Raw genomic sequence first — 17,181 nt, 5'->3', positions numbered from 1 at the left:
TTCCTAGCTGATCTTTTCATACAGTTTTCAGAATAAAAGCCCTATTCAGCAGATGCATTCTTAATTCTATAGCCTATTGTATCAACCTCAGCGTATTCTAAAAATAATAGTTGCGTCAAAGAAATGGCGTTATATTTTTTTTTTTTACAAAGAAGTGATCAAAGTTTCTAAAAGGTTATTTTTTTTTGGTAACCATTTATTTATTGTTTCAACATCACTTTAGAAAACTGCTGTTCAAAATCTTTTGTTTTATAGGCCCAAGCAATACAGTAATGTGCCGAAAGCATATGCCACTCTTCCAACTCATCCAACATTTCCAGCTTTGTAATCCTAGCCAGTTCTTCTCTACTCAAACATTTGTCATGGACCGTATTGATATCCACTGCTTCCGCATGTTGCCATCCTTTGAACCTCGCCCGTTGATGTTCTAGATCGGGGAAAGCATGGATTCCTTTCAGATCTATATTTCGACCTTTTAAATTCTTGAGCATCATCTTTCCAAACGGGTCATCAGGTCGAATCTGTTCATAGAGTGCAAACATGGTGTTGGCTGTATGGTCTGTAATCCACTGTAAGATCGTATCTGAATCTTGCGAGCTTAGATAGATAAAGACACATTCAGAAAGAAACAAGGTAGGTGCACTAAAGAGACGCATAAGCTTTTGTTTTTTTTTGTTTTGTTTTGAAAAAGAAGTCTACTTGGAATCAAAGCCTGCACGGATCAATCGATTGGATACTTCAGGCCAGTGTCGTAAGTCACCACCCAACAGACAATAATCTTGACTCTTTAGATCCATACCACCTCGTTCCATCTTTACGTCCAAAAGATGTTTGGATAACTCTGCTTGTCTTTTGATGATCATTGCCTTTTTGGTAGTTACTTCGTCAAAGTCGATTTCAAAATAGCAAGATAAACTGTCTGCTAGTGTGTCGCCCAAGATGCCTGCCTACATGCATTCAAACTGAGTGAGATGATGCGGATAGGACCGAGACTTACTTTTAGAGTAAAGTATCGGGTATCATAACCAGCTCCTAGTGAGACAATTTGTTTTTTTGGTCCAGGCATACTTAAAAATTGACGCAAGATGGAATCGAGTGCATAATTACGAATAAAGGTACCTTTTCACTGAAACTTAGAGAAAGACTGTGAGTTGGATGTAGACTGTTACCTCTATTTATGATGGGTGAACGCCTGATGGGTCTCTTTACAAAATATAGAACAAAAGGATCCTGCAAATATTGAAGAGCCGCTGCTGACCTGTTTTCGTTAGTAGGGACAGAACATGCCAAGTGTATCAATTACTGTCTGCTTATGGTTGCATCATCGTTTGTTCCTCTAACGACATCATCACTGGAATCAATGGGCTCATTTAAATAATTCATGACTGAAAAAGAAAAAAAAAAGGGGGGGGGGAAGATATCAACCTACCATGTTTCCAGTCCCCTCCTTTTTTTTTTTTTTTTTTTTTTTTTTTTCATTCTTGCACACACTTGGCCAACAAAGCCACTTTAAATTTGATCGATTTCTCTCTCTTTTTGTTTCGAAATTAGAATGTGGGCCGTTCATCGTAAAAAGACATGGCTTCAAGCCTTTCAAACCATGCGATACTTTACAACTTTTCAAGAAGGAGACTTTTGTATGCTGCGTCAAGTGAGATCAAACAAAAAGATCTTTGCTGGACCTCTTTGTCCGGGTGGTCAAAGAGGCACAAAGGAAGGTGTGATCAGTCATGATTGTATTATTGGAAAAAAGCCAAGGTCGTTAATCAAGCTCCATAATGGTATTCGTAACAGATTACGTTGCATAGCGTCAACAGCGAACTGACTTGGGATGTTGTCCTTTTTTTAGATAATGCTGTCTATATGGCTCATTTTCCAACGTTGGACGAGTATGTACTCCAAAAAAAAAGAGGCCATGATCCCCTTTTTTAATAGTTGTTTTTAGATATGTCGTCAACGTACCTCGACAGTGTACCCCGATCTATCCAAAAGATGCATGCAGTATTGTTGGTGAAGAAAAAAAAAAAGAGAGAGAGAGAGAGAGAGTAGAGAGATGGTTTGAACTGATACGATCCAAACTTTTTAGGTACAACTGTTGGACCTTGAACCTGGTCATAGAGTGTTAGAGGCCGGCACCGGTAACGGATCACTGACGTTGCATCTGGCTAGAGCAGTCGCAGGCCGTGATGGAAAGGTGGATACGTTTGATCTCAAAAGCGAACATGCTCGAACGGCACAAAGACATGTCCAAAGATTCTCTCGTGGCCGCTATACGTCCACAGTCAACTTTCACGTAGGCTCCGTCGGTGACGCGCTGATGGCATTAAACCCTTCAGAGTATGATGGGATCGCTTTAGACATGCCCGAGCCAAGTGAACAAATCCCGAAATTGTTGCCCTTTCTTCGCAATGATCGCTTTATTGTATGTTATCTGCCCAACATGACACAGGTACTTGCCTTGGGACAATTTATTGAAGATTTGCCGTTGATGATGGAGGACTGCTTGGAGGTGGATTGGAAGGAATGGGAAGTGAGATCGACACAGATCAGAAGTAGACTCAAAGAAGATGAAAAACAGTTGACGCCGGCTAATGCCAAAGCGTGGATTTGTAGACCGATTAATTTTGATGTCAAGGGGCACACAGCCTTCCTTGTCAAGTTAAGAAAGATAGATGCTGTTTCTAAAGAAGAATAAGCTTTTTAGATGGTTTTATTATTAAAATTGTAATATAATTTTCTTCCTTTTCCACACACACTATTTTTTTTTGGGTTACTAAACAGTATGCAACCAACGGCTACTATTTAGATTAACTTTTTATGAATATGGCTGAAAGGCTTGAATGGTTGAATAGTCCTTATTTACAAAATGGTTCGTGCTGTTATTTTATTCAATATCCTTTTTCTCTCTCTCTCTTTCTATAGATTTCTGTTGAAAAATAGATGGGTGCAAATAAAAATCCTTTGAGGTGTAAATGATTACTCTTTTTTAGGAAGTGATCTTGCCTTTGTTTTCTGTTCTAGTTGTTTCCATATTAAAGTGTGATGATCAATGGATTTCTTTTTGAGTTGTCTAGAGATCAGGGTGAGTATGGAGGCAGATGTTTCTTGTTCGAGACAACACTTACTCTTCATCCTTGTATTTTTCTGCATATTCATCAAACAGTGCTGGATTGATACTCATTAATAACTGTAGAGCGTTATAGGCGAGTCCGTGGATCGTCCGGTTCCAATGTTCCTTTGAATGTTTGTACAGTGATGGAAAGATGATTGGCATGAGCGTTTCTATATGATCGCTAAGAACATAGACAACATCTTCATATTTATAAAAGTACAGAGCCCGCTCTGCAACTTGAAAATGAGGGCTAGAGACACAGGCAGCTAGCTTTTGAAAGAAGGGGATCATGAAGGATTCGAAATCGGCTGTTTCAACCACATCCAAGATTTCTTCCATTTCTGTCAAAAAGATCACCTCCTTCATGCTATTCACTTTAGGCCAATAACGCATCAAGCTGTGTATGACATCTGCCACAAGGTCTGGGTCTTTTTCAATAAACTGTACAACACAATAGGTTAACTGAGGGCTGTAGACGGGTAGTGAAGCAGGCTTGTGTAAAGGTAAGAGTACTTTGAAAAGAAAGACCTTGTGTTCCTTTTTTAGAGGTAAAGCAAATCCATTGATGATACTAATATGCTTGACTTAATCTCTATCATTTCAAACCACTCTCATTACCTTCCCAATATCTCTAATAGTTCAGCAATACCATTAAATCGGTCTGTTTCATATATAAATTGAAAAAATAAATTGTTGATGGCTCGACGAATAAAAGCTCTCAAATTCAAAAATTTGCCATAGATTCTATGAAGTATCGTCTTTAAAAAGTCTCTTTCTCGTGGGTCTTCACTATCAAATAACTCGAGCAACTAATAAAAATGAGTCACTGTATGTTTACCTTTCTTTTTTTCACTTACTTGAATAACAAACGTTTGATCAATGTATTTTCTAGCTACTTGTGGATTAAACTCTTGTGATTCAATAAATCGAAGAAAGACTTCATACACGAGTTGAAGATGAGGCCAGGATGTTTCAAGTGCAGGCTCATCTTCTTCCACTTCATACTCTTCATGATTCACTGTTGTCACTGGTGGTGATATCGTACGAAATGTATTGGTACTAAACTAAAGAGAACAGGTTATCACTCAAAACCAAGTTGAAGTCCAATCTTTCTTTCTTTTTTTACCATTTGAATCATGTCAGGATAGATGGCATCCGTCACTGCTCCTCTAGCGGCTGCTATATATTCCAATATGTCTTGTAATTCTTGTCTTTTGATGTCTTTATTTTTCAAGTCTGAAGAGGGATCACTAAAATCAAATAATATTTGGCACTGAACAAGTTTTCTTTTAAATAAATCTTGTCGTTTTGATGGCGATACTTCTACACTGTCTTTGTTAAACATATTTTGACTTTATCGAGAATACGAACCATGAAAGTTTGGACATTTTTCCAAGTCACTCTTGACACGAATAGGTTGTATGATCGAAGAACGTTGTCGACGAGGGCCTGTGGGAGGAATGGTGTCTTTGGGTGTATCACTTAATATTTGTTTGGTTATATCTGCTGAACGTCCAAAACGAGAAATAAGCTTTTAGAATATAATTTAGTCAAGTAGAGATATAAAGCTTTCAATGTTGTTCATACATTGTTGCTAGCAGTAGGTTCGGTCACTGCTTTTGTAGAATCAGTCGAGCCAGTTGGTAGATGGGTCCTATTGTCATTCGTCTGTATGACAGGTTGTGACTTGGATGATTTTGAATTCGTGGCATGTTGCTTATTTGAAGATTTATTTTCTTTTTGTGATCTTGTTCTCGAAAGCTAATTGTATTGAAATGAATAAAAGAAAAGAGTGTACTTGTTTGTACTTACGACACCCTTAAGTCCCTTCATCATTTTTTATGTTTATTAAAAAGAAGAAAAAGGATAAAACAGACTACAACATGATTTTTTTTTTTAAAAAAAAATGACGTACAACTTGGATCAATGTTACGCACCCCCCACTCGTTGATGTTTTCTCCACAAAATATTTAAGCCGATGTGGTTTAGACAGAGTGAGATTGTTTTAGAATCATTTGACAAGAAAGATCAAGTCAACATGGGTTAAAAAGAGGTGTGGTGTCCACAAGGGTTTTGATAGAAAGGCATAAGAACGGCTGTGGATCTGATGAGAGAAGTCTGTGCTTTATTTTCCAAAAAAAGAATGGTTTCAGATGCCTACAACCACCAACAAGAGGAGGGGGGTTGATGTATTGTTCATAAAGATGATGTGGAATTGATAAAAATTACGAGTTGTGAAACATTCCAAGTTTTAAATAAAAGAAGGAAGGGATGATTCCATGTCACTGATGCTTTATGGATTTCAAAGAGAGAGAGAGAAGGGGTCAATCATACCTGAAATGAGTTATCCACAATAAACGTACAACATATTCTATGCATTTCTCAAAATAAGGGAACTTGATAACTCGTTCTTTTAAGAAAAAAGGATGAGTTTATCTCCTATTCTTTCTTTGAAAGGGCATGTCATGATACACATGACAACAGTACTTTTGTGACGTTTTCATACTTGTGCAGCCAAAGACAAAAAGACTATTGTTTTCATTTGTTTATGGCTAATTAAAAAATTGACATATTTTCTGTATGAAACAGACTAAAAAGTCCCTGCATTTTATTTATTTATTGATTGATTGATTGTAAAAAGGAAAAGAACCCTAAAAAAAGGTACACAGACACATCTTATCAATTGGCTTAATATAAAAAAAGAAAAAGAAATCAGCAGTTGATGATTGTTATGCATCTTTTTAAATGATTTTACTCTTTTTGTGTACTTGCTTTGAGTTGAAGAATTAGTTTTTTATAAATTGGATTAGAATCAGAACTAATCCTGCATTTTTATCAACCGATGCCTCTCTTTTTCTCTCTCTCTCTTTTTTTTTTATATATTTTTTCGGTAAATACTTTTTAAAGATAAACGGTGATTTGAATTCAATTGTTTCTTTTTTAAAAGAATCACAAGCACACACACACATATACGTAGACCTTATTTTTTAATTTTATTTCACGCATGAGTTATGCAGATGTTGTTCAAAGCTTCTTTTGTGATACAAATAACATGAAAGAGTGGAATTCAATAAGGCCCTTGTGTGTTTTTGTTGACATATTCTATTGTGTGTGGTATGTGAATCATTACATAATTCATTGTATAGGTTCACTGTGACAAATTGAATCCATCGTGGTTTACTAACTTCATTTAGCATCTCTAATTCTATTCACTAAAAAACTATTTAAAGAAAAGTACACAATCAAGCACGAACCTTTTTTTTTTTTTTTTTTTCGATCAAATCTATATCAAATTTCCTTTGTTTCTGATTTATATTTTTTTTTATTGCCAATCTTTTCTAGCTTTTCATCATATGCCTTCAAGATTGCCGTGAACATTCATTTTAAGAAAAAAAAGATTTTTTTTTTTTTTTTTTTTTTTGCTTCTTTCAATCTTTTGTGATTTTATGAAAAGGATAGTTTTTTCCTAAGCCAATAAAGGAATACACATCTTCTCTCCCCTTTTAGCTTTTTTGCTGTTTTTGGTCATTTTATAAATTTGTTTATATAAAACACACTTTCTTTTCCTTTTCTTTCTTTCTTTTTTGCATTGTATATTTAGAATAAGAAAAATGTATCAACAGCAATCGTATTTGATTCATAATCAAGAGCAGCATTCTATGTTTCAAAGTGATCCTCAAACCTCGTTTTATAATTATACAGTGTCACATCTCAATGATCACGATCAATACCCTTCTTTTAAGGAATTTGAAGACATTGTCCAAGACTACTTGAAGAATTTATCATCAAAAAAGAGAGACAAGGCCCTGATCGATGAAGGTCGCTATGCGATGGTCTTGCAGGTGCTCAAAGATCCAAGGAATACGTCGATATCCACCGCTCAATTTCGATTTTGGGTAAAGAAAATGTTTCAGTTGAGTGCAAAACAAGTGGTCTGTCATGATGGCAAACCAGTGGCTACAAGAGAGCAGATCTACACCATCTTGGTCCGTGCTCACCGAGAGGCACATCACGGTGGAAGAGACAAGACATCGGCCTTGGTAAGCTCAGTGAATAAGACGGACGGAATATTCACTTCTTGATAGGTTCGTAGGAGGTATTCATGGATACCCAAAGAGCTCATCGCCCGCTTCGTTCGTCACTGTCCGTTCTGTATCTCTCGAAGGAACGGAAGTCAGCAGAGTGCCCTGAACTTTGAAAACACAGCCTATCCTCCTCACTCACCCATATACCCAGTCAAAAAGAACACACAGGACGGATTGTGTTATGAGATGGCACTGATCGAACAAGATCTTGATTATTATTATTCATGTCAATACCAAAATGGTCCTAAACCTACTACTGCATTATTTGACGATTATGCCGAACCGAGTGTTCCCTGCATGGAATCCCCTGTTCCTTCCATGCAATTTCCCCCATCCACCTACAATTATCCTCCTGTGCATCAAGATGGACCAAAACAAAATACAACCTATTCCTTAATCGACACCCATCTTTCATTCACTACCCCTCCGACCTCTCGCAGTAACAGTATCTATTATGACGGTGTCTGTCGAGGTATAACATAAACATGTTTTCTCTCCTTTCTTAACCTCTTTGTTAGTCAACAGGGCCCATCCACCCTATTCACCTTCCATGTCACCTTCTTCATCCTCTACTTCATCTATTCTCTCTCCCATCAATCATCAATATCCTGATCACTCCATCTATCATTCATTCACAGATACATCCGCAGCCTTCAATCTCTTTTGTCATCAACAAACATTATTTTAATATGCTCTCTCTCTTTTCTCTTTTTATATGCTCTTCTTCATGTATATTTCAATCACTCCAAAAAAAAAAAAACAAAAAAAAAAAAAAGCGAGAGAGAGAGAAAGAAAGAAAATGATTCCTTTCCGATCTTTAGTATGCTCATTTTTGTTTATTATGATTTTTTTTATGTGTATTATATAGCATTGCCTCATTAATAAACTTTTTTTTCTTTAAAATCTAATCAAAAATCTCAATGGGAGGTATTTTATCAATTTGAAATATAAATTCATTGTCCTTTTCTTCTTCCATAAACGAATTTGGCCAGATCACCAAATGACCTTTGATATGCTTCAGTAGATCATGAACCGTTTCGCCTCCTTGCTGAAAGATCGGTAGGGTGGTCACTGCAGCCGCAGCCACGGTGGTCTTTGTCCCGCCATGTTTTGGATCCGTACGACCCAAGAATAACTTGGCCATCTTGATAAAGTGATGGTATTGATCCCAATTCTTGACATTATTATCTGGCATCACCAAAAACGATCTTCGAAACAGATTTGTATTGGATCTTGCCAAGACATGCCAGAATTCTTGGAAATCGTCCCTCATTGGATCCCTCAGGATCTCGTAGACCTCGCCCACCGTCAGCCCCTTTGTCTTGCTCTCAAAGAACAGCGGCATCACGTTCGGACTCGCATAATACTCGGGTAGTCTGCTCGAGAACGGTCGGTCGCCATTGTTGTCCGTGTCACAGTCGAGGGTGGTCCAGAAATCAAGATAATCTTCTTTTGAACTCTTGCGTTTACTAAAGATGGATTTCGTAGGTGACATCACACTGTCTCTTTCGTTCGAGCTGGTCTTTGTCAGGACCTGTCCGCCATGTTCATTGAGCTGCTCTACCTTGGCCTTCACCCGCTTGGTCTCTTCATCCTCCGTGCAGGAACTCGTCTCTGAATCAGGGCTGACGACAAACACCTCCTCACTCTCTTCTACCGCCTCCACCACTCTTTCTACTCTCTCCGGACTGACCTGAACAAAGGGCGGTAGACAATCGATGGTATCCTTTGTATCACAGACCTTGCTCTCGTCCCACACGGGTTGTTTCAAGTAGGGACTGCATAAAAGATCGCCTTGGGTAGATCGATCTCGATCCATTTGGTCTACGTCCAGACCGACATGCTCACACATCAATCGCATCCGAAGACTGTGTGCGTACCTGGCCACTTTCACCGGCTGACCATCCAACACGGAATCCACCCAGTCCCTGTCTTCCACACAGGCCGCGATCTCTGAATCGCGTGTGCCGAGCTGAGACCTTTCGTTGATATTGGCGGACCCAGTGATCACTTTTTGATCATCCACGATCATGGTCTACACACAGGATGAGCGGGGATCGTAATAAGAGGAAATAGCAACTTACTTTGGCATGGATATACACCTGTTCGGTCACATACTGATGATTGAGCTCGGCCCAATTACGTAATCCGTAAAAATTGATGTATTCATGCGTCTGTGTGATACCCGCCGCATGCAATTTGGCCAAGAGGGAATGAGGTCCTCTGCCAATCGACAAGTACTGACACTGCATGATCAGCCGAACCGTCGTGGCCTCTGTCTCGTCAATGTTGGCAGGAAATCCTGGAACGAGAGGGATGACGATGATCGCTCTCCACTTCTTGCCTTCTCTCTTGGCCCGAAGAATGCGGTCCACGATGGCTTGTCCGATGCCGTTCTCAATCACTGTATTTCCTGTTTTTGTCGAAGTCACAAAGAACTGGTTTTCTAACAGGTCGTGAGCTTGGATGTCTTCTTTGGCTCTGTTCGCTTACCGATATAAATAAAATGACGTGATTCCTTGATGCATTCCACGTAGGCGTTCAAAATACTGTGCTCCACATGCTCGGTGGAACCGATACTCCAAGGCGACACACTGCGCAGGATCTGGACTTGACACAACGTCGACGTATACGGATGAAGCAGCCTGCTGTCACTCATCGGCAACACACGATCGATCTCAGGCACAGGCAGCAGCATGGGCGTCGGACGTTTAGGTGCTGCTGGTTTCTTTCGACGTAAAAAATTCCACCGTTCGACAAAATGACGGGCGACATGCTGGGCTGCGCTGCCGACGAGACGCATCGAGATATCATGCCAGGGCATCCGAGGTAGCCTGGATCGATCCATGTTGTCCTCAAACGGTTTATCCAGCGTATGAAAATCAATGATCCGCGGATTCGAGTAATCCTTGCCGGGCCAGATTGTCTCCTGGCCGTCATCGACCAAGATGTGGCCCGGCCCATCGTACCGTCCAAAGCAGGCGTCGATACCACCGAGGAAGGCAATCTCGTTGTCGATCACACAGATCTTTTCGTGATGAGCCCAGAAAAAGATGCTGTCCTTGTGAAAGACGTCCAGGGCCCTTGAGGGATGGCGCTGAACATAGATATTGGGCGATAAGGACAAGAGATGCCGTTTGGCAAGGTGAGAATAGAGGGGGAGTGCGACAGCGACCTCTTTGTACATCACAATATAGATCTTTATCCCCTGATGGGCTTTTCTTTTCAACACTCGGTCTAATCTCCATTCGGGATGTCTTGAGGCCGGTCTTCTAAGAAACTGTGGATTGTTTGGATTAGATGATGAGTGTATGGGGAAGACATCCAATGAAATGAAACTTACCAATTCCTATCGATCATTGTGAATGTGGATGGAAAGTAGGAGGAGAGGAGGAGGGGGGAAAAGTTAGATGTTTGATATGACATTTGTATACAGCCACTTACAGGTGACTAGTGGAACAAAAGATGAGTATGGAACGTGAAACCAAACAATGTATCTTACCAGCCACCAATCATGAATGTAAATCGTCTCTTTTGCATTCTCTAAAGCAACCGACAAATCCCAAAAATAATCCCGTCCATCCACAAACCATGTCACCCCCGTCTGATGACACACGGGTGCAAAACTACCAAACCGATGCTGTTCACACCAAATCGATCGACTGGCCAAGGCTCTCAGGGAGATCTCAAACTGTTTCGCATGCCTTTCGCTCTTGGTCCTAAAATGATAAACGCCCTGCTTGTTCTTGATACAGAGTACCGATCGACCCGAGGCCCAGTGAGAGGCATTGGCGATCGCATTGCTTAGCTTCTTGGAGCTGTTCTTCACTTGATGATTGGACCTGTCTCCAAAGATGTTTAAACGATGCACTTCAAATGCTTGGTCGAATAAAAATACATCGTATATTTCACTCTAACAAAAGCGTCGATTTGTATTTTCAATTTCGTCTGCTGCTGACATCTTCTTACCTCACTGGGGTCATCCACACAGGCCAAATAACTTTCTCTTACAATAAACCATTTCGGTTTTTGCTTCTTTCGCCCTGGGTTCAGTGAGAAACAAATGAAGCCGTTATGTAGTCTTCTCCTTGTCTGTTTAGGCTCCCTGTCCGTCCTGCTCTGAAGTACAGCAAAGCCTTCTTTACCATGAAGGCCAGGGTATTTTGCAGCCAGATGAAGGCCGATCCAAGAGATTTCGAGAAACCGACAGATGCGATTGATATATCCACAGGGCTCGATGGAACTGACGAGTTCATTCAGATAATCCTCAAGGGCATTCAAAACCGTCCTATCGGGATCTACCACGTCAACGATCTGAGATGGAGCCAAGCTGGCTGTGCTGTCTCCGTCTCGTTCAGGATGTAGCGTATGATTGACGATGGCCATGATCGTTTCCTCGTCCATATAGGAGCCCGGTAGGTTTTGGTTCTGCTTGTTGAAGGAGGTTTTCCTTTGTCTTTTGTGAAAGTAATGCCTTGGTAAAGACGGGAAGGGCGGGAGACGAGAAGCTGCTGCGTCTCGGTACCGATAGTGAAGTTTAACAAAATCCCAATACGTGCGATAGACAGACCAAATGATCTTGCCTGCACCCGAACCATACTGTATCGTGATCTTGAAGACCGATCCACTCAGCATCTTTCGCTTCTCATCCTGTTCATCCACCAAAGTCACCTTGCAGACAATGTTCTTGAGGAACACTGGAATCCTATGCTTGTTGTGCTCATCTCGGGTGAAATACATGGCCATGATCAAGGGTGTGATGGTGTTCATCTCTGCCTGTCGCTCAATATTACCCACTGACAGCTTGTTATTGGAAGTCTGGCGTCGTCCGACCCATTTCTTGATCAATTGCCATCCTTCTTGTGGAGCCGTTTCGAATCGATTGAGAACTTGGCGTCGATGGGTTGGTTTGGTTATCTTTTTTGATTCGGTATCGGTGTGAATGGATAGTGCACTATTGATCGGTATATCATTCAGCATGCTGCTCAAGGAAGAAAAAAAAAAAAAAAAAAGGAAATGAAAAAGAGAGGGAGAAAAAGGATATTTGGAACATTAAAATATTAGTTTGATCTGTCAAGTCACACGCATAAAATCTCTATGCTGTTGACATAATGTCATCGTCTACGTCATGTGATCTCACAAAGGGAATTTAAAACTCATATTGCAAACGAATCAGATGCCAATCGCGAGAATTCCCCCTTTGGATCCCTGATCGATCAAGGCCTCACGCTAGCTCCTTTCACTGAAAGTTGGGTTGTTGATGAGACTCTTTGGATAAAAATTGTAAAAGAAAAAGACAATCGGAACACTTGCAGACGGATGGCTACTTTCTCAGAATTGAAAGCCAGTGTCCATTTTTTCCAGACAATTCCTGTTACTATCAACATGAAAGATGATTACTTGCAAATAAGACAATGTAAAACGACATGATGCTCGCATCTAATAAATATACAATGTAAACAATCATCCTCTTTGATCTCAACAAGTCCGTTTGAGCATATCGGCTTTCATAAAGGTTGTTCTTTCCAATCTATTCATTCCTAAAATTGAGTCTTGGAGATGTTTGATGTTGAAAAAAATAAGAATAAGAATCGGCTGTTATTATGATGACACAGCCAATTTAGAAATATGTAAGACATGGTTTCGTTGCTGCAAGTGAGACACAGAAAAAAGAGAGAGAACAATGCGGTATGTGACACAGCATGCAAAGAAACGAGGAGAGTCATTGTCTCCTTTTGATAGATAAACTCTCCTTTAAGATCCAAAGCACTTTGATTATTAATATATTTTATTATTAAAAAAAGTCCTTGTTCATATCTCTTTATTATGTAGATTTAATGACATAAGCCAGTCATCTTCAAGACAATAGTACAATGACGCACTATTACTATCATCCTTCCAAATTGACACCAGGCAGTGTCTTTAAAAAGAATAAAAGACACGCTTTCATTGATAGAGTCTATTGACTAGGTTCATAGTAATCCTTTTATGACTTGTATGTTTTTATATGACTGTAGAGCATCGAATATCGAATCTGTATTGTACAAGAACAATATTGAGTATGAATTCCAAAGCTAATTCCAGCTATTGATTGGAAAAAAAAAAATAGAAACTACTGAAAACCTTGAATCAGTGAGACAAGTAGCCAGAACCAAAATAGTTACTTTTGGATCAATTTCAATCACTTTTTTATTTTCTTTTTTTTTAAAAAAAAAAAAAAAAAAAAAAGACACGCCTTTTTCCCTAATTAAGAATGCAGGTACCTTGAAAGGGCATGACAGTCACAGTTCCTCGCACAAAGGAATCTAAAAAAAAACTTTTTTTCAAATCCATGCTCTCCCTTTCTTTTTCACCGCTCTTCTCTTTTCTTTTACAATAACTTTGAAGAGATGGATCAGAACACAGTATATCAGTTATTTGTGGCAACGTACCACCCTGATCCTAACATCCATAAACAAGCAGAACTTAATATCAGAAATGTAAATACAAGCTTTTCTTTTTTTTAAAAAAGTTTTGTGCTAATTGTAAACTTCGTGTAGATTGAGGCCAATAGTGGTTTTTTACCTATTGTACTGCAAATCCTTGCTTCTGAAGAATTAGAACTCGGTGCTCGGCAAGCAGGTAAAGAAAAGAAGAATATGTGATTGTATGATCCTTATTTGCTTTATTAGCTGCCATTTATTTTAAGAATCGTTTGAACAAAGCTTGGGATGGTGAACGTGAATCTGCTGTTCCAATCAATGACGATGACCGCAATATGGTCAAACAAACTATTCTTCAAGCTTTAGTTACTGCTCCTAATCAAGTCCAGTAAGTTGGATAATGAATACTTTATCAAACGAAAGTAACTTACACATGCTTTCAGAGTACAGTTGACTTCTACTTTAAACACCATCTTGACAAATGATTTCCCTGATAACTGGCCAAACTTTGTTAGCGAACTTGAAAAGTTTTTGACATCTACCGACGTTCGATTAGTCTATGTTGGTTTATTGGCCTTACGTGAAGTTGTTAAGGTGTATCAGTAAGTATTGTAAAGCAAAGGATATGAACTGCGCTCATAACACAGCCAACTTAGATGGAGAACTGGAAGTCGTCGCGAACCTTTTAGACAACTTGTCAAGCTCACCTTCCCCGCTATTCAAAATATTGCCTCCAACTTGATCACATCTGATACTGTGGAAGCAGCCGAAATGCTCAAGCTTTCTTTAAAGATTTATCACTCTGGTATTCAAACCGAGTTACCCAAATGTCTTCAAGACCCATCCTCTCTTGTACCTTGGGGAACTCTTTTCCTTCAGCTTATTGAAAAGAAAGTGCCCAATCAAGCCTTACCTGCTGATGCGGACGAAAGAGAAAGATATCCTTGGTGGAAGACAAAGAAGTGGGCTTATCACTGTTTGAACCGTTTGTTCTCCAAATACGGTAATCCCGCCACCATGCCTCGCAGCAGTTCCTCGGAATACAGCGGCTTTGCCAAAAGCTTCTCGGCCAACTTTGCTCCCAACATTCTTCAAGCCTACTTGAACCAGATTGAATGTTGGATCAAAAAGGAAACTTGGATTCCCAACAAAGTTTTAGCTTTAACTTCTTGCTTTTTCGCGGACTGTGTCAAGAATAAGACCACCTGGTTATTGTTGAAGCCTCACGTTGAAACTTTAGTTGCCCACTTTGTGTTCCCTCAACTTTGTTTCTCGGATGAAGATCAGGAGCTTTGGGATGATGATCCTGTAGAATTTGTACACAAGAAGGTGGATCCTCTCGAAGACTTTCACTCACCTCAAACGAATGCCATGAACTTCTTGATTGACTTGGCACGCGATCGTAAAAAGCATACCTTTTTGGGTATCTTAAACTTTGTCAACAGCGTACTCAACAAGTATTTGGAAGCACCCGAAGATCAAAAGAACCCAAGAGAAAAGGATGGTGCCCTTTGCATGATTGGTGGTCTGTCCTATCAAGTTTTGCAAAAGAAGTCTCCTGTAGCTAGCATGATGGAGCCTTTCTTTGTCACCCATGTCTTTCCTGAATTTAAGAGCAAGTACCCCTTCTTGAGAGCTCGCGCCTGTGATTTGACAAGACACTTTAGTGATTTGGATTTCACGAATGAACAAAATCTGGCGACCTTGTATCAATCTGTCACTGACTGTATCCGTGACACTGAATTGGCTGTTAGAGTGCAAGCCTGTCTTGCTTTGCAGCCCATGATTCGACACGAAAGCGTTCGTAACGCAATGGCACCCAACCTTCCTTTTATCATGCAAGAATTGTTGAACTTGACCAACGAGATTGATATCGACACATTGGCCAATGTGATGGAAGAATTTGTTGAAGTCTTTGCAGAACAATTGACACCGTTTGCAGTACAGCTCTGTACACAGTTGAGAGATACGTTCTTGCGTATTATGGAGGATTTAAACCAGAACAATGCATTGAATACCGATGATGATGAATTTGATGGAGACATTGATGAATTGAGTGATAAAACTATGGCAGCTATGGGTGTATTGAAAACAATCGGTACATTGATTCTTAGTCTCGAAAGTACACCCGAAATCCTTCAACAATTAGAAAATGCACTGTTGCCAGTGATTACATACACATTGGAGAAGAAGATTTTAGACTTGTATGATGAAATCTTTGAAATTATCGACTCATGTACCTTCTCAGCTAAGAGAGTAACACCTACCATGTGGGGAGTATTTGAATTGATCTATGGAGCATTCAAGGACTCTGGTATTGACTATATGGAGGAGATGTTGCCACCCTTAGACAACTATATCTCCTACGGCAAAGATGTATTTATTCAAAACAGTCAAGTACAACACATGATGTTTGACATTATTGATACTGTCATGAAGAGCGATAGAACAGGAGAACAAGATCGTATCTGTGCATGTAAATTGATGGAATCAGTCTTGTTGAACTGTCGCGAACATGTTGATGGATGTGTCGCTCATTTCCTCAATTTGGCCTTCCAATTCATCTTTACGGGATCCATGAAGACAACCGAGTTCAAGGTTCACTGCATTGAAGTTGTCATCAACTGTTTGTATTACAACCCTGTTTTGACGCTTAGATTGCTTGAGGAAAATAACTGGACCCAAGGATTCTTTACTTTGTGGTTCAACACATTACCCAAGTTCACAAGAGTGCACGATAAGAAGTTGGTGATTGTAACCATCTCTTCCTTGTTAGAATTACCTATGGAGTTGGTTCCCAACTCACTTCAAGCTGGTTGGTCCCAATTATTAGCCTTTGTTGTTACTGTATTCCAATCTCTGCCAAAGGCAATGGAAAACCGCGATAGCATGGAGAAATTGTATGGCAACTTTGACGATGACTTTGGAGAAGACTACTTGAGTGGAGGTGACGAAGATGAAATTGATGACGCTGTTGAAGATGAAGATGTTCCTGACGAGGATAATGAATATCTTGAATATCTTGCCTCTCAAGCTGCATCAGCAAACAATGGCGAAAACGATTTTGACGATCTTGGCGAAGATGAAGAAGAGCTCGAAGAAGAAATTTTGTTTGAATCTCCTTTGGATGAAATTGATCCTTATATTCGCTTTGAACAAGTGTTTAGAAACATGCAACAGAATAACAGCTCATCTTATACCCTGTTAACAAAGGACTTAACTGCAGAGCAACAAAATCAAATCATGTCTATCTTGAGTACTGCTGAACAACACCGTACTGCTCCCCCTAAAGCTTAAAAAGACACATCTTTTAGAACTTTCATTCATTATCATTATTATTACTGTTATTAGTTTCGTACTCTTTTTTTTCCCCCTTCTTTTCCTCCTTTTTATAATAATAGACAAAGTATAAAAATATGATGCATGTCATCTTATATTTCACAAAATAATATTTGCTATTGACTAAAATTTATACTTTTGTAACATGAATGTTATAACATACCGTATGAATGGCTTGCTATATAGAATTAAGCGTAATTACAAGTTGTTTTAATGAACAAGA

General features: G+C 39.5%; 6 protein-coding genes across 6 annotated transcripts; 3 read left to right on the top strand and 3 right to left on the bottom strand.

Annotated features, from left to right (window-relative positions):
* Nucleotides 1–695: 695 nt before the first annotated feature.
* Nucleotides 696–1,066, bottom strand: RO3G_03927 (uncharacterized protein; the record flags this gene model as incomplete). Its single annotated transcript, XM_067658517.1, has 2 exons — nucleotides 696–947; nucleotides 998–1,066. 2 exons carry the CDS (start codon nucleotides 1,064–1,066, stop codon nucleotides 696–698), a joined length of 321 nt encoding a protein of 106 aa, XP_067514618.1.
* Nucleotides 1,067–1,552: 486 nt separating this feature from the next.
* Nucleotides 1,553–2,695, top strand: RO3G_03926 (uncharacterized protein; the record flags this gene model as incomplete). The annotated part of the gene is made up of 3 exons (XM_067658516.1): nucleotides 1,553–1,787; nucleotides 1,946–2,010; nucleotides 2,087–2,695. 3 exons carry the CDS (start codon nucleotides 1,553–1,555, stop codon nucleotides 2,693–2,695), a joined length of 909 nt encoding a protein of 302 aa, XP_067514617.1.
* Nucleotides 2,696–3,121: 426 nt separating this feature from the next.
* Nucleotides 3,122–4,948, bottom strand: RO3G_03925 (uncharacterized protein; the record flags this gene model as incomplete). Its single annotated transcript, XM_067658515.1, has 7 exons — nucleotides 3,122–3,683; nucleotides 3,731–3,921; nucleotides 3,970–4,176; nucleotides 4,239–4,362; nucleotides 4,480–4,643; nucleotides 4,700–4,873; nucleotides 4,925–4,948. The coding sequence occupies 7 exons, from the start codon at nucleotides 4,946–4,948 to the stop codon at nucleotides 3,122–3,124; spliced, it is 1,446 nt and encodes a 481-aa protein (XP_067514616.1).
* Nucleotides 4,949–6,723: 1,775 nt separating this feature from the next.
* Nucleotides 6,724–7,680, top strand: RO3G_03924 (uncharacterized protein; the record flags this gene model as incomplete). Its single annotated transcript, XM_067658514.1, has 2 exons — nucleotides 6,724–7,152; nucleotides 7,198–7,680. 2 exons carry the CDS (start codon nucleotides 6,724–6,726, stop codon nucleotides 7,678–7,680), a joined length of 912 nt encoding a protein of 303 aa, XP_067514615.1.
* A 421-nt stretch (nucleotides 7,681–8,101) lies between these two features.
* RO3G_03923 (uncharacterized protein) lies at nucleotides 8,102–11,967 on the bottom strand (the record flags this gene model as incomplete). The annotated part of the gene is made up of 5 exons (XM_067658513.1): nucleotides 8,102–9,232; nucleotides 9,282–9,601; nucleotides 9,691–10,546; nucleotides 10,700–11,110; nucleotides 11,167–11,967. The coding sequence occupies 5 exons, from the start codon at nucleotides 11,965–11,967 to the stop codon at nucleotides 8,102–8,104; spliced, it is 3,519 nt and encodes a 1,172-aa protein (XP_067514614.1).
* Nucleotides 11,968–13,586: 1,619 nt separating this feature from the next.
* RO3G_03922 (uncharacterized protein) lies at nucleotides 13,587–16,916 on the top strand (the record flags this gene model as incomplete). Its single annotated transcript, XM_067658512.1, has 5 exons — nucleotides 13,587–13,676; nucleotides 13,737–13,818; nucleotides 13,869–14,007; nucleotides 14,063–14,221; nucleotides 14,276–16,916. The coding sequence occupies 5 exons, from the start codon at nucleotides 13,587–13,589 to the stop codon at nucleotides 16,914–16,916; spliced, it is 3,111 nt and encodes a 1,036-aa protein (XP_067514613.1).
* Nucleotides 16,917–17,181: the final 265 nt, after the last annotated feature.

The sequence above is a fragment of the Rhizopus delemar genome, genomic scaffold (assembly GCF_000149305.1).
Source record: "Rhizopus delemar RA 99-880 supercont3.2 genomic scaffold, whole genome shotgun sequence".
Taxonomy (NCBI): domain Eukaryota; kingdom Fungi; phylum Mucoromycota; class Mucoromycetes; order Mucorales; family Rhizopodaceae; genus Rhizopus; species Rhizopus delemar.
Note: the sequence above shows the minus strand (reverse complement) of the source record. Positions and strands in the feature narration are given on the sequence as shown.